The sequence below is a fragment of the Dermacentor silvarum genome, chromosome 1 (genome assembly GCF_013339745.2).
Source record: "Dermacentor silvarum isolate Dsil-2018 chromosome 1, BIME_Dsil_1.4, whole genome shotgun sequence".
Classification (NCBI taxonomy): domain Eukaryota; kingdom Metazoa; phylum Arthropoda; class Arachnida; order Ixodida; family Ixodidae; genus Dermacentor; species Dermacentor silvarum.
In genome coordinates, this window is record NC_051154.1 from 50,631,309 (window position 1) to 50,648,167 (window position 16,859).

Sequence of the window (16,859 nt, forward strand, 5' to 3'; positions counted from 1 at the left end):
GAAAAATCTCTTGCTCAAGCAATTTTAACCATTTCTGAGCAATTTCCCTCGTTTCCACTAGGTGCGCAGAAACTGAAGAGAGCGCGGATATATGATGAACTCGCATTAATGCCTACCCAGTCATTGCGCAATGCACATGGTGGGAAAGTGTGCGCCTGCTTCCGTCTATGTGTATTTATACTCCTACGAAAGTGATACCTCTACAAGCAGAACATCCTGCAAAGTCACATACACACCACTAGTTTTGTTTGCGCATACACGTTGAACATGTCTTAAATTTATAAATTCCGTTCGTCAAAAGAAAGTAAACCTGCTCTATAGACGCAACAATAGAGCGAGGGTTATCTCCAGTTGTATTATGTTGTAAATACGTTCAAAAGTCCACGTGTGCACGAGGGCAAGGCTATCTATAGAAAACACGAACGTGGTTCGAAATGCAGACCATGAGGAGCGCGCGCGATCCGCAGATAAGATGCCGCAACGCCCTCCGGTCGCATGCAGGTATACACACGCTCGCTACCATTGTGTGCAAGTGCAGACGCCGGCGCTCACTTTCAGCTCACGATTCATTCAAAGCTTGGTCGGCGTAGACATCGCGTATGCAGCTCCACGTGTCGGTCGAGATGCGCGCGGGGTGCCCTGTGCCGAGCGAGCAGCACAGCCCGGAGGAGGAGGAGGACAGTGGAACAGGAAGCTGAAACCCCCCCCAGCCCTATTCTGGTCAAATGCGGCACCCGCGCTTGCATCCACAAGGCCCCGCTGTGGGAACTTGCTTCGCATAACGAGTTGGCCGGCAGCGCTATACGAGCACCGCGAGAATACGACAGCGCGACCGCGGACGCAGAATCTCTTGAAATACAAAGTGTAGCTTTTCCACAAGAAAAAAAATAATAATAATAATAAAGAACGCGGAAACCAAGCCACCGTATTCACCAGCATCAGTGTCTTATGATCGCGAAGTTGGCCCGAGCGCCCATCCCCGATATACTGGGCGTCCCAACTATCATGCACCAAGATTTAAAAATATGCAAATGCCACGTAGCTGGACATATATAAGCAAAGTAATGTTGTTTGCCGTCGCATGGATATATATTCAGATTATTTTTTTGCAGTTCCGCCTAATTACGTAATTAGTCTAATTAATCAACTCATATATCATAATTAGATGAAAAAGGTCAACGAGAAAATTGTAGATCAACAAAACCGCCGGATGTTGCTCAATACGTGCTATATAAGTGTTTTTCCGAGTGTACAAGCAAAATTGCCGCGCGACTGGCCGCTCGAAACACTGTGTGCGTGTGTGATTGGCGGGAAGAGGGATTAGGGGCGAACCAGCAACATTAGATAGTGAACATTAGATAGTGGTGGCAACCGCCAGACAATACCGGCATGAGTCGCTAACGTGCGCGTTTTTATTTTCTCGATGCGCGCAGAATCGGCTAAAATGGTGGCCCTGAGACGGGCCGCGGAGAGCCGTGATTCCGGCGGCTGCGGGCTGAAGTCAGCATGGAGACTCGGTGGCCGCGCGGCAACGGCTTCGTCCACTCGCTGCTACTGCTGCTGCTGCTGCTGCTGGTGGCGGCGCCCAGCGGCCGGACGCAACTGGCCGAGCTCCCGGCGCTCGGCTGCAGCTACGACCACGGTCAGCAGGCGCTCCTGTGCTCGAACACCACCCTCGACAAGGTGCTCACGTCGCTGCGAATCTTCGGCACTTTCCTGAACCAGACGCTGCAGCCGCGCAGCCTGGCCATCTGGGACAGCCAGCTGCCGCAGCTGCCATTCTTCCTCGGACAGTTCAACCGCTCGCTGCACACGCTGCGCCTGGTGCGATGCCACACGCAGCACGTCTTCCCGGACGCGTTCGCCGGCCTCGAGCAGCGGCTCACCACGCTCGACCTGTCCGAGAACTCGCTGTACTCCGTGCCGTACGCGCTTGGCACTCTCCGCAGCCTCGAGGTGCTCAACTTGTCCCGGAACTCTATCGCGGTGCTTCGGCAGGGCCCCGTGTTCTCGCGCTTGCGCGCACTTCGCGTGCTCGACCTCTCGGGGAACCTGCTCGGCGTGGACCCGCAGTTCGTGACGGGAGCCCGAGCGGCGGAGGGCGACCACGCCGAGCTGTCCATGAAGCTGGCCGAAAACCTGACGGCGCAGGACTTCGACGTGGCGCCGCTGGCCGGCAGCCTGGAGCGGCTGCTGCTCGGCGCGAACCGACTGGCCACCGTGCCCGAGCAGCTGCACCGAGGACGTGTTCGAGCGGCTCCGGGAGCTCGACTTGAGCGACAACGCGCTCACTACGCTGCCAAACTTCGGCGCCGCGCTCATGCCAAACCTGACCGACTTCAGCGTCCGCAACAACCAACTCGAAGTGGTGCCTTTCTACAGCATCCCGCCGGCAGAAAGCAACGTGGACCTGTCAGGTATGAGCTACTGGACTACCACGTTTCACTATAATTTCAGATCACTGCGTGTTGAAATTACCCAGGAGTGTTAATTCCTCCCACGCACACTCGCCCAGGAAAGATTTCGGAATTTGGAAGCTGCAAATTAGCTCAAATATTTCATGATTGAACGTGCGGCGTGTTATAGCTATAGTTTGCGATGCATAATGCGATCGAGTGTGCGGCCTCGACAATATGACTCAATGTATATAGTTGCTTGCACAGTGAAGTACTGTGTGCAATTTCACAATTTAAGCATTTCGAAAACGTCGGTGGGAAGGTGCCCACAACATTGAGCTCGGCCCTTTACATCACCAACGTCAAATTTCAGATGCTCCATTTTTCTATCTCTCATTAGCGCAGCATATGCTGATCGCCTCTGGAATTTTTCACGGTTTCGTAAGAACCGAAAGAGACACAATTCTACCACACAGTGGCGCACCGACCGGGGGGGGGGGGCTGTTCGGGGGTTGTAACCCCCCCCCCCCCCCTCAGGCCGACTTACTGTTTTAACTCTTTTGTTTAACACCTTTTCTTTCCTTGCGCATTTCAGTACTGCAACTAAGATATAAGACGCGCAATCGTCTGCACACTCACAAAAAGCGCATTTTTTGACAATTTCCCGTGAAGAAATTGAAATTAGTGCTATTTAGATGGTATTGGCAAACTGTCAACCCCCCCCCCTGGCAGAGATCCTGGGTACGCTATACTGCTACCACAGCGCTGAGACGAAGTTCAGCTACATAGCTACATTACATCAGATGGCGTCAAGTCAACGATTAGCTACAATTATGAACGCATTCGTCCAAAACCCGAAGTGCAGAAAGGAAGCAATAGGGGAAACGTGAGCAAAAAACGACAGAAATATGCAAATTAACGCCACTTTTTACTGCAACCTAGTAACAGCGAAAAAAAACAAAACTAGAAGTTCCTTGCCGTCTCAACGAGCATTTAAAAAAAGCATGAATACCTACGTAAAGAAGAACTTCGAGACACTAATAAAAATTAATAAGTCAGAAATCGAACTCAGTGCATGCGGTAAAAGCGACTATTTGCTGAACATTGTTTTCAATCATTGCACAAAGAACGCACGTAATTAGCCCTGCGGGCATTCATTCAAACAATCCCTCTGTACCAAGTGCCCCCACGACAGGCGCCGGCGCAGTCTTGTTACAGGAGCCAGAGCCAACCAGACATATCCAGTTCTCTGCGTCATTTCTTTTTTCTTTCTTTTCTTGACCGTTAGTCGTAATGTCAAGTAAAATCAGACATACGAGGAGACCTTATGATAAAGCATAAAATTAACCGCCTTGATCCACGCGGAGTTGTGTGGCGCTAGCCTCAGAAGCGTGGCGCTTTGCCCCGCCTTCCCCTACACGAATTCATGAATGCGGGTATGCAACGTTTTCTATCCTAAAATTATGGCAAATTGCGAGCTTGGTGCAAACATCGAAGTTCAGTTGAAGTTTATTGTCACGTCAATGCATAAGTGTCTTAGCATATCAGTGTTACAGGAGGAAACCCGAAAGTGAAAATTGTCAGTGAAACATCGGTTGATTACAGGGCAGGTGAGTCTTAAGCAGTTGGCATACAACTAATTAGAAAGACATGGAAACAAGCAATACAAAAAAAAAGTACGCTAAGCACAGATTTAAATATGTCGGTAAGAAATATACAAATATGATATACAAAAACCACCATATGATTATGAGGCACGCCGTAGTGGGGCTCCGGATTAATTTGGACCCCCTGGGGTTCGTTAACGTGCACCTAAATCTAGATACACGGGTGTTTTCTGCATTTCGCCCCCATCGATAATGCGGCCGCCGTGGCACAAGGGAATACAAGAATAACAAGGGAACAGATGTAGAAAACTGCACAAGACATAACACGATACTTTTGCATGATGCCCAAAAGATGAGGCGCTGTCATCAGCCGTAAATAAGGCGCGCAGGATCTGTGAACAAAAAACGTGAGTAGAACGCGCGATGCGAAGGTTCTGCTAAACAAAACGTGCCATACGGCGTTCCATCCGAATCGTAAACGAGCAAAAAAAGAAGAAAAATAACGTCTAGGAGAGGTGCTTGCAAGAGCGCTATTATTAAGAACCTTGGCATCGTTGCGATTCTCCTTTAAAGCTCGAGGCACGCGGTCGGGAAGCCCATTAGGCAGCGCGATGTGGGCTCGTCGGGCTTTCCATCAGCCCTGGCGGAGACAGCAGAGGTCGGCCGAGAGGAAGCCGCCCTGCAGAAGATACCCCTGCGACGGGAAATGAACCGGCGGCTGCACACAAAGCGCGCGGTTAGCTACACGGGAGGCCTCAGCCTTCACCCGCGGGCCAGCTGCCTTTGTACCACGGACGCCTCGAGCTCAGAAAGCTTGACAGCGAGGAAGGACCCTTGCCCCGGGCGCGATGAGCCGCACGGCGTCGCAGACAGGCCGGCATCAAAAGCAACTGCCGCTCGGGATATCTGCATGCGCTAACGAATTGCGCGCACATCGAAGGGCTGAACGTGATGGGGCCGCTTCAGAGAGGAGGGGAGGAGCCCACACTCGGCGAATGCGCGAAAGCATCCGGCTGGGCGCCATGCAGCGTCTCCCGGGATCGACGCAACTCAGCAGGAAGGCGCCTGCAGCAGTATACTGCCTTGCCGCTTGCCTGCGCTCCAGTTCCCAGAGATATCATTACCTGTGGCGGCAGACAACAGCCAGCGAAGCGGCGCTCGAAATTACTCGCGAAGGTTACGGCTAAACAGCGAAGATATCAATATCAAGCGAGATGGGAACTTTCGTATTATCGCATTACGACATCTCGGAGATGATGTTCCATTCAGCTGACATACACCGCTCTTCACTCGACGATTTGTGGGCCTGCCGTCACCGTTCACGATTCGACCACGAGTCTATTATAGTCACTCGGGTGGCAAAAATAAAGCAAACATATTCGATACTGCGCGGCAATCCGCGCGTACCGGTTACGCAACAGTGCATTCTCTGGCGCGGGGCGAGCGCGACTCGGCGGCGCACACGCGCTCACAGCGGCGGGTCGCTGTGCTCAAAGAACGCATCCCGCGCTTTGTTCGCTTTGCCGCGAGACGGAAAAAGCAAAAGTGACCCGCTTCGGGCTATCCGGCTCCAAGAACATCCAGTCGCAACAAGGGCGGCCTCTGTGCTCCAGCAGACAGACAAGGGGCGCCGCCCAATGGCGACTTGCCACCGCCGGCACTGCGGCGAGTCGAGCACATCGAACGAAAATTGCCAGCACCCGCATGAAGCGCCCGATATGCTGATTTTCTCCGCAACGCCGGCGAAAGGACCAAAGTATACGTCGGCCGCAACGGCCCCTATAACAACCGCGTCTCCAATTGCTGCACGCAACAGCGCGCAATGCTAGCGGCGGCGGCGGCCACTCCTGTCCGCAGAGCGGGGAAGGCGCCGGCCGGGCCCAGGGAAAGGCTGCGCGGGAGCGGCGGCGAGAAGCAGGCCAGGGGCATCGCCGACGCTTCGCACAGGCGAGACGAAAACGCCGCGGCCAAAAACGACAGCCTCCCTCAGGCAAAACGTGTCACGAACACAAAGAACGCGCGACGGTGGCGGCAGAACGTGAGCGAGTGCTATTACGTCGGCACACACATTCGCGCAGCCGCCGTCGCGCGCCGAAAATGTGACCCGACCCTCCCACACCTCCTCCGCCATCTTCAGGGAGCCAAAAAAAGCGCCACCACTGGGAATAAGAAAGAACCCCCCCCCCCCCCCCCCTACAACACACACAATTTTTTTTATTATTTATTGATTTACTATTCGTTCTCTACCCGACAGCGAGCGAGGAGCACACGCTGCTGAGCCCCTACGAGCCCAAATTTGAAATTGCGCAGCTGACAGTGCAACCAAACTAATCAACCGCTGGGTCGTTGGAAAGCGTGCGAATGTTTCGAAGAGACAAACCCAGCTGCAAAGAGAAACAAGAATCCAGCATCCGAAGATAGTTGGTGGTATTGCCTTCCCCACGCAAGTGCCCCAGAAAGAAGTGTTCCAACTCATTACTGAAACTACGTGAAAATGCGACAATCTGTTCGCTTTTCCAGTTGACTTTAATTACTTGTCATAATTATCACTTATCAGGTTAAATATCTACTCTGTGAAAACAGCATTACAATGAGAAAAAAAGAGTTGCAATCAGGTAGTGCAGCACACTGCGTAACGCAGAGTTGGTTGGAAGTGATATTGTCCTTAATGCAACACACTTGGACCATCGCTTACACACACACACACACACACACACACACACACACACACACACACACACACACACACACACACACACACACACACACACTTGGATGGAGAGTCTTTACCGACGCTCCGCAACGCTCAAATCTGAAGTCCCCCATTTCCGTGCAGCCGTAAAAATGTTCACTGTTCATTGTTGATCTAAGCAATTATTTGACACGCGCGTATTTCCTTTATTTAAATACATGTAAAACGCAGAAACGGTTTTATGAGACAACTGCGGGACCAATTTGAATGAAGTTTCTTGCAATTGAGAGAGAAAGTTGAATTCTAGTGACTGTAGGAAGCAAAATGTTGATTTAGGGCCTACAATTTTTACAAAGATTGCCGAAAATCAGTGTTAAAAAAAAGTTTACCTATCCAGAAACCCTGCGCCAAATAGATATCGCAACTATGTAAACTGCATCCGTTAGAGCGTCTAAAGCGGACGCATTCGATATATGAATTTACAGCTTACGTTAATTTGTTAAAATGTTTACAAGGGTTTTGCATAAGTACTACTCACAAATTTCAAGCGGTGTATTATATGTCAATTTTGTCCGCTTTTGGTGTATTATTAGGTGCAGCTTACAGAATTGTGATATCGTTTTTCATTGCTGAGTTCCAGGTTTGTAAAGTAAATCACTGATATTTTGACAAATTTGCTATATTCAACACTACTTCTAAAAGAAGTGACGGCCTAAATAAAGAATCAACTTCCTACAGTCACTAGATTTTTAATTTCTTTTAAATGCAACAAACCTAATCAAAAGCGCGGCAGTGGTTGCCAAGAGAAAGTGATTTATCCATTCCCATTGATTTAATTAAATAGGAGCTCCCGAGCTACACCTTCCCTTCAAACACGTGGCAGACTTGGATGTATAAAACGCCGCCCAAGCGGTTGCAAGCGTCCGCAACGTAAGGGCTCAAAGTTGTCATTATTTTACGGGCGGCAGAGCTTGCGCGTGACCTTTTATTGCGATCGCTGATTTTGTTACTATCTGTGTTTCCTAAACCTCAACACATTAAGTGCCAATTAAGGGCTAAAGAACCTCAACTGTTCATCAGCACACGTGCACTTGTTATCGATTCCAGGACACCCCACAGCTTGGGAATAATGATGCGAATGGACATGTTTTTATAGCAGAATGGACACTGGTCTCGTCGACCTTCGTGGCCCCGCAACACAGTCAGCGGTTCGCATGTCGCCGAGCGCAAACCTAGACAGACCGTGTCCGATCGCAGTGCACGAATCTTCCCGAGACGGCTCGTCTGAAGGCGCCAATTCGTCTTCGGAAGCTAGGTGCCAGTCACGGAAGGCACGTTTGTCCTGAAACCCTCGCGAAAAGAAGACGGGGAAACAAGAGCCGTCGTCCCAGAGGGCGCACGCTTTAGTCGGACGCGGACATTGCGCAACTACTTTAACCTGCTTTTCCCCTGCTGCTGCGCTGCCATAAGAGCAGCACCAGGCGGCCCTTTGTTTCGTTCTTTTTTTTCTTCTTTTTGTCTCCGCAACCGGTTTGCGCGACAAACTACACGCTACATTACAAAGGACCGGGTGCGTGCCTTTGCTTTCTTTCGCCTCAACAACGAAGAAGCAAACACGCGGGCCGAGCACGCCCTGAATGCGCCCACTCCGAGACAGCCGCGGCAAGCATCAGTTTTCTTTGCCTTTTGCATCCCTCTGGCTTTCCGCCTTGGAAGCATTCTTTGCTTATCTCGCTTTTGCTCCCGCCCTCAGCTGCCCAGCTGTTGCTTAACCACAGCTCTATGGTCCGATATCGTTTATAAGCAGCCTGAGTAATGTCCAGTACGTATATCCTTTGCCCTTGTTCTGCAGTCAGAAAAATGTGCAGGCGTGTGCGCACTGGAGTAACCTTACTTCACTCGCGAAAATGAACAAGATTTAGTAAACTTTTGACAATTTGGTCAACTTATATAAAGCACGCCGAAACATCCTACCTAGGGGGAAATCTGGGTGATGGTTACATCATGCGACCGGGAAAGCTCATGGTCATGTTCGCGTCATTGGGAAATGAGCAATTCCCTCAAAGCGGTGTATCCCTGTCAAAAAAGCGCATGCAGCTGCGCCCTCCGGGACAAGCGTCCGCACCTGGCGCGTGCACAGGAAAAAAAGAAACGCAGAGAGCAAGTGGCTAGGCATCAACTTCGTTTGCTGTACGCCGTCGTTGAAGACATTGGCTACATCGAACGTCGACACTGGCTTCGCAGTTACCTTTTGCTTGCAGAGATAGGCCACGCATACTGTGCTCGTTAGTTTTTCGCAGTCTGTCAGGGTGCCGCGGCAGTTGCATCTGTGTGTTGTGGAAAAGCATGCGCCTCGTATTCGCGGTGAAGACCTATTCGCGTAACATAATTCGGCGAAGATAACATCTCGTCTGCCCTTCCTTTGCGTTTATTATGAGCTGTTTCACTGTATATAGTTTCCTACTTCTTTTTCGAAAGCGATCCTCAACCTTCTTAGATGGCGAACTGTATTCTCTTCGCTTTCCTTCCCCCCCCCCCTTTTTTTTTCGCGCCTTTCCTTCATTTCCGCGAACTGTGGAGAACGCAGACTCACGTTCACAATCAGGCCTTCGCTTTAGAAACAAGTAACGACTATGTAATTAACATTGTCGTTAGTACTGACCGACTCATCCCTGTCAATCGTTTGCGGAAGAAGCCGGGATCCTTTCGAGAAGAATAAAGTGCGTCGTGAAACAATCAACATATACGCAAAGTGGAAGACGTAGTTAACGCAGCGCATTCCTGCAGCCAATTATGCTGCCAAATTCCAGAACCGGCGGTTCAGATCAGATCAGGACGTGGCGCATCTGCTCGTACCGCAGGCAACCCGATGCGGTGCGACTGCGGGGCACTGTGGCTGCGAGAGCTGCACTCTGGGCCGGCGCCTCGCGTACGGCTGCCGCCGTGCGCCAGCCCCGAGGGATACCGGGGCCGCTCGCTGAGCTCCATCACACCCGAGGCACTCTGCTGGCACGGCAACCTGACGCGCCTCTACGGGTACCGCCTGCGGGGATTCAGCGAGCACGCGCTGCTGGCGCTCACCAGCCTAGAGACCAGCCTCACCGTCACCTGGAGCGTCGCCAACAAAGGTAAGCGCGACGAGAGGAAGCCCCGTTTCGCGATCACGGTATATAGTTTAACACCGGCACAAGCTCGTGTTCTTCGAGAACAGCTTCCGAGGTTTCCAAGTCGATCACAGGACTGACATCACGACGGAAATACAGCGCGACAAACGGGGCAAGCAGGAGAGGACAGGACTAGGCGCTGACTACCAAGTGCGTTTATTCGGAACCGCAATGCATGCATACGCTAGGGAATGGCCTCTAAACTTATCAGGGTCGCGAAATGAAATGCGTTTGACGCTGCGACCAAGGCACACATGGCTGTGAGGATTCTACAGAACGCGGTCCATGAACACTAGTTCCACTTCCGGATGTTCCACGTGGCTCCGGTGCAACAAAATCATGCATGCCGTTACCGTGCGGCAAAAAAAAAAAAAAAAAAAAATACAAACGACGTTATACGCTCGCGTGCTGTCTTTTAATCCGTAAGAGAATTTTGAAAACATCGCCTGTGGCACGTGGCACAATTATACTTCTTGAGCTGGCTTACTCGGAAAGGCGGACATTATTTGCAGTGCATTGGGTGCGCGTTAAAGAACGGTCAAAATCAATCCGGAGTCCGTCACTACGGCATGCCTCATAACCAAATCGTGGTTTTGGCACGTAAAACCCTAGAATTTTAACATTATTTCTACGGGAAATCGAAATTCATAATCGACTAACTTACAATTTCGCTAATTAACTTTTAATCTAATTACTTTACGGCCCATATATTTCAATTTACGAATTGTACCGGTGAGCTATTAAGTCATGACCACTTGGGACAAATTGGGCCCACACTTTGCCCACGGTGGGCGCCAGCAGCTACAAACAACGTGCAGGCAGTTCACCTTATAGTAGACACCACAATCAACTAAATACAGGTAAGAAAGAAACGAACGTTGTTTCGGGAGCGGGTAAACGCCACTATCATGTTGATAATTGTAAGACGTGTCACGTTACAAACGTTTATGTTCGGGTCGTAATTTCGTCAAAATGATTAACAGCGCCATAGCATGACCCGTCACTCCGTTTCGCGGCGTGTTTACTTTTTACGCAAGCTGTCGAGTACACAGCATCGACGACGAAAGTATCATGCTTGTCTCCTCAGCGCCGACAGACACACTCCATCGTCTGCCGTGAGAGGCGGGAAAAGAAAAAATGTCACAGTTTCGCCCTAAGGGCGAAGCAATGAATGCGATAGCAACACAGCAATGTCATACGAAGTAAGGTGAGCGGCTTTGGTAGCAATATGAATTGTAGTAAACATGAGCTGATTAAGTAAGCAGGTGTGCTGCGGCGTAAGTAGACCGACTTGAAGAGAGACTCGATGACCACGAGAAGGCGCGTGTGAAACGGTGGTGTTGATGAGAAGCGCTTCCCGTGGGCAGCGCGTGCGAAGGGACACACCTGTAGCGCTGCACTGCCGATCCGGGCAGCATTGCATGTGTAGCGTGCGTTGGAAAATGTGGCCCGACTGTTACTAACTGATTGAACAAGCGTGGTGTGAGCGCGCACAAACAAACATGAATAGATCACACTGAATGACTGCAGACAACGACTGTCAAAACGCTGGCAGCAAGCGCATATAAGCCGCAGCGGGCGAAGTTAGTACGCACGGTCTATCGCTTCAACGGAAACTGAGCGGCGAATGCACAGCGCATAAAGGTCAGAGCCGTGTGGAGATAAGAGACGGTGCGAGCGACGAGCGCGGTTGTTGGCAGAGTAGAATCCGGTAGAAGTGTCCATATAATTGCTATCGCAATAACAAAGCGCTAAACCTCGTAGACTATACAGGCGGCAGGGCGAAAAGACCAGACGCTCGAGCATGGACGAAGCAAGTGCGGGACTGTGGCTATCTACAACGGTGGCCACCCAATACCAGGCAGGGAGGGCCACGATGCGGCACCGCAGTTCGAGCCACCATGCGTCGCAGAGAATCTTTGGGAGCAGTTAGTACGACTCCGGGCAGATTATCAGCGGCGGCGGCTCTCGTCTTCTCACAGCGTGCGGCGCGAAGAGGAGCCGTGGCAATTACGCGCCGCCGCCCAGCGGCCCCTCGCAGTCGCCAGCATGCTAAGTGGGCCGAGACAATGTAGAACGCTGCGCACCCGCTCCCCACCCCTGGGCCAAGGGCGCGCCGGCGCTCTCATTAGCGGGCGGGCGGACACGGCCCTACCAAGACTCGAGGGGGGCGAGGTTTTTGTCATCCCCGCGGCAAAACGCTCTCCGTGCGCGCGTCCCTTATGTGAAGAGGCTCTGCCGATCAATCAAGTGCGCCACAGAGGCATGACCACTTGATTATTAAGGGCCCCCACAAGGCGCAGTGGCTTCAGGCGGAGGAGGAAGGTCAGGAATCTGATTCCGTATTCACGCATCCCTATAGCAACACTGTGCGCTTCTCGCGCAAACGCGATCAGCTTGGAGATTGAGCGTGCAAGTGAAAGGTCTACGTTCACGGAGCACGGCGACTGAAGACCAGACTATACACTGCATTCTCAGGAGAGGAAGAAATGTCCGCAATGCTGTTATAAGCAATAAAAGAACTTCGCTCCTCTCAACTTTGAAACTTCGCGTCTAGGCGGCGCCATGCGCGCAAAAAGAAACCAGTAATGCTCTTAGCGTACATAGGTATACTCGCTTCTCCTCGGCCCGCGACATCGCAAGGGTAGCAATGGTGATGCGCTCAGTGTATGACGTATACGATTTTTCTTAAACTAAATAATCGCCGACTACTCCACTTTCCAGCAGTAAAGACGCGCTTCGATCAAGTGTCGCTATTACACGTCAGAAGAAACAGCGACTTCCGACAAGCACGAAGTTAGTTGAACACGGGACAATGGCACGCGTAACACCTCAGCAAACGCAAGAATGACGATCAATCACACGCGTCTAAAGCGATTCGAACGGCACACGGGAAATTGTGATCACGCAATCCTTTCAAAGGCCCAATCGAGTGCCTATTGAAACCACTAACGGGCAGGCAATTTTCTCCAGGAAGTTCACCGCCTTCCATCGCAACTTCTAGACGTGGGGTTCGCCAAAAACGTTTCGAGTATAGAATGCGCGTCGCTGGAGGTTTTCGTTGCGTGATACTGCTCGCATAAACTGAGAAACCACAAGCCCGATACGCCAACATTTCACAGCCGAAACAGCTCAGTAGACGAAAGGCGAGACTAAAGCACAAGGCGTCCTAACTATGCAATGTCCGGTTTTTTTGTCAGATATATAATGTTCGCTAGAGATGAACGCACACTGTTTACCTCAACTCATATAAGATTTAAACGTAGATCGTCTATTGCTTTTTACTGAAGCTGTCTGGACCACGAAAACTAACAATTAAAGATACTGCTAGCATCCCTTATTATCAGAAAGTCATAGTTTTGCTATTTCGGCTGGATCAGCGTTTAATCTGTGAGACAGTTATTTCTCTCAGCAGAAGTGTGTGACACCCGTCTGCATTTGCTGGCGCAGGTCTGCGCTGGACGTTGCTGTACCGAAAGGAGAGCAGCAGCCCATACATGATGACCGCCCATCCTCGAGGCCGGGAGGGCACGCACACGACGGGCGACGAGGCCATCTTCACGGACATCATCAGCGGCCTGCAGCCGGACACGGCGTACGTCGTGTGCGTCGGCATCCAGCAGCAGCCGCCGTTAGTGCCGTACCTCATGGACCCCAAGAAGTGCCACACCGGGCGCACCAGGCGCCACGCGCAGCCCGCGACCAAGCTGACCACGTCAGTAGTCACTGTCAACCTGCAGGTCACATCACCGCTGCCGCACCACAAGAAAGCGCGTACCATACTGCTCGCCATGAGGTCTTCCGTTAGGTCGGTCACTGTGCGCTGGAGAGTGTCCGCGCTGCAAGGGCTTTCAAAGCGCTCCGTGCTCGCCAAGGTGACTGAAGAACAAGTTTTGCCACGCGAGTGGGTCATCCTAGTCAGGAAGTTCGGAAGCCACAACTTCACGGAAATACAAATATCCGACAGCAACGGCGACGGCAAATACAACAGCACTTATTCATACACGGTTGCCGACCTAGATCCCTCCACAGCGTACGACATATGCCTGATAGCAATGGATTCCGTGCTCGAAGACAATATGGATCAAGTGCCCGGCTACACAAAGCAGGTCCCTAGCCACCTATTATCAGTAGCGAAGTCAGACGACGGTCAGCTTACAATGACCTGCAAGGAAACAACCACCAAGTCCGCCAACGAAGCTATTCCAATTAAAACCATTGCGGTTGTAACCACAGTATCGACCACCACCACAGCCGTTGTGGTGGCTCTTATCTGCTGCTGCTTTCCGCGAAAGACTTTCGGAAACTGCTTCCGGAAAGTGAAAAACAAGCTGAAGCCTGCTGACGCCGCAAACCGTGGTACTCCAGAAAAGGACAACTCGTACCACAGCAGCGACAACTCTGTAAAGTTGCTAGTGCCAGTGCACAACTCCGCTTACGAAGACACGGAGCCCATGGTCGATTCCCGCCGCCAAACTTGCAACAGTACCATCCGGTCAAGGCCCAGGAGTTTGCCGGAAGCGCCACACACACCGCCGCCACCACGCTCCCCGCTCCCACCACCGCCGCCACCACCACCGCCCCCTCCTCCTCCGCCGCCGTCCTCGACACAGAAGTCCGTCAATTTGCAATACTCACCGTGGGAGGACCTGACCATAACACGCAAGCCACCGCGACGCGTTAAATCGGAGCACTTCGCCAATTCTGTACCCTATTTACAGCCAAAACAGACAACGACGCAAGACGCCAACTACTTGTCGTTGACGAAGAGCCACTCGACCAACGAAGAAGGCGCTTACATGACGCCCACTGCAGCGTTCGCCTTGGGACAGGGCTACCTCAACTCGAACTGCATCCAGTACCTCGACGGGAAAAAAGTGCAGGTGTACTCGTGCGGCTCCAAGACACTGCCCAAGAGTTGCCTGCGGTCGTCATCGCGGAAGCGGCGTGCCAAGGCGAACAACTTCTTCCAGAGCAGATACAGTCCCTCCGTGAAGAAAAAGGAGAGAGAAAAAACGCCGCCACCCATCCCAAGGTCGTCGACCACGCCTCGGAGGGACACAATAGGCAGGTCGAGCCAGAGGCTCAGCTTCCGCACGTTCGGCAAGAGCTCCCGAGAGGAGGGGGAGACCAAGACGAGCCAAACCCTCCCGCGAACAAAGACCGACTCGGCGTCGCTCTTCGGTCCCGCGCCCGGTGCCAGCGTCAGGTCTTCCAGCAGTCGGCCGGGCACCGCCAGCGACTGCGAAGTCTTCATCGAGCACGTCTAGGCCACCTCGTCGAGACGTTTGCTCCGAGACAATGGAACGATTCGCCAGCGTACACGCCGCAGAAAAACAATGAACCCGGTGCGAATCACGCAGTCTCGAAGGGCATAAACGGGAGCGGCAGTCAGCCCAGCACCGTGGCGGATAAGCGGCCGAGTTCAGTGACCCTGTGCGCGCTCGCAGGCTCGGCCACGACGGAGGTCCGAGTGGTCACGGAGGCCCAACTACGCGCACACTCGGCCGAAACCCTGCGACGTCGCACGTGCGCGCCTAGCAAGTGGACGTTTCCTGTGAGTGAGCTGGCTGCGGGTCTGCAAGGGAAATACTTTGGACAATGCGGGTCTACGAAGGTGTTAATGCCAGAGACTATTTCATGGACAAATGCCGAGTAATTGCTCTACATTGACCTGTATATCTTTCATTCCCATGTGACTGACCAGCGCGTACGCACGCAGTTGATAGTAATAAAGTATGTGTGTGTTTTTTTTTTCCCTAAAACAGCGAACCATTTAAGATATTTCATGACGTTGTTCGAAAAAAAAAAGGGGGGGGGGGGGGCGGATGACGATAATTCGCTTAGAGAAAGCACAAACGGGAAAGGCAGGGAGGTCTATCAGATTAGTGTCCGAAGTTTAATATTATTCATCAAGGGCGCTCTTGCCCAGTGATCGGTACAGCGTTTTGCCAATCCGCCCTCCGTCAAAATGCGGCCGGCGAGCCTGGGATCAAGCCCGCGACATCCTGCTCAGCAGCAGAAACCGCGTATGGTGCTAAGTGACCACGCGGAAGACGACTATAGAGCACATGTGTAAAGGACGACGGCAGATTGGGGATCAACTGCAGGTGGGGGAAAATAATGCAATAAGTCCTATACTTTCACAGTGATAAGCTCATGCTCAAGATTATTATTTACTACAAGGCAATGTTACAGGAAACGTAAGCTGATCCGGACACTTAGATATCTACAGCCTTTGCCGAATATGACCAGGCCACTCTGCCCTCGATTAGAGCCGCATGGGGAAGTCTGCTGGAGTCATTGCGTCTCATTGTCCTTTGATACCGTACATCACTGTGAGGACGGTGCTCACCATATCATATACATCACCTGTATAAACTGCAGCATGTATTGCAGGTTGCTATTTCCCGCTCAAATAGCTTAGCAAATCTTGGAAACTCTTTGATCACTATTTTAAGAGCGAACGAGATGTAATCGCGATAGCCAAGGAGAACCCACGTTTCCTCTGACCACTGCATTTACGTCAATTTGCAATGTGTAGGGGCTGCCCATTCACCGGCGTTCCCTTTGGCAAGTGTTCCAACTTTATAATTCATCACACGATGACTCTGGCTACAAACACACACACACACACGCACAGATTATATATAACCTTTTCATGCACTCTCGCACTCTCATCACACGGGCCATAAGTACGCAGCTGTGAAGTCATGATTGCCAACCGCAGATTTTAATGCGAAAGAATTATATGGCTCATGAGGCGGAAAATCCGGTGTAGTCGGCGTAGGCGTGACCACGATGGTCCAAAAAGTCAAGCGAGCCCAAGTGAGCCAATCGAGGCAGTTGATCATATCAGTTAAGGCAGAGTGAATTATGGCAGGTTTAATTAAGATAGCGTTCATTACGGTACTCAAACCCACGAACAATGGTGGGAGTGGAACCCACGACCGTTGGTATTAAGGCGAAGATAATTAAGACACAGTTAATGAAGGTAGAG

General features: G+C 51.6%; 1 protein-coding gene across 1 annotated transcript; it reads left to right on the plus strand.

The window, feature by feature from the left end:
- The first annotated feature begins 1,401 nt into the window (after positions 1 to 1,401).
- On the plus strand, positions 1,402 to 15,614 carry LOC119462626 (uncharacterized). The gene is given in 4 exon segments (XM_037723957.2): positions 1,402 to 2,238; positions 2,240 to 2,417; positions 9,557 to 9,823; positions 13,310 to 15,614. Coding segments are annotated over 4 exon segments (2,997 nt in total). The 5' UTR covers positions 1,402 to 1,506; the 3' UTR covers positions 15,130 to 15,614.
- Positions 15,615 to 16,859: the final 1,245 nt, after the last annotated feature.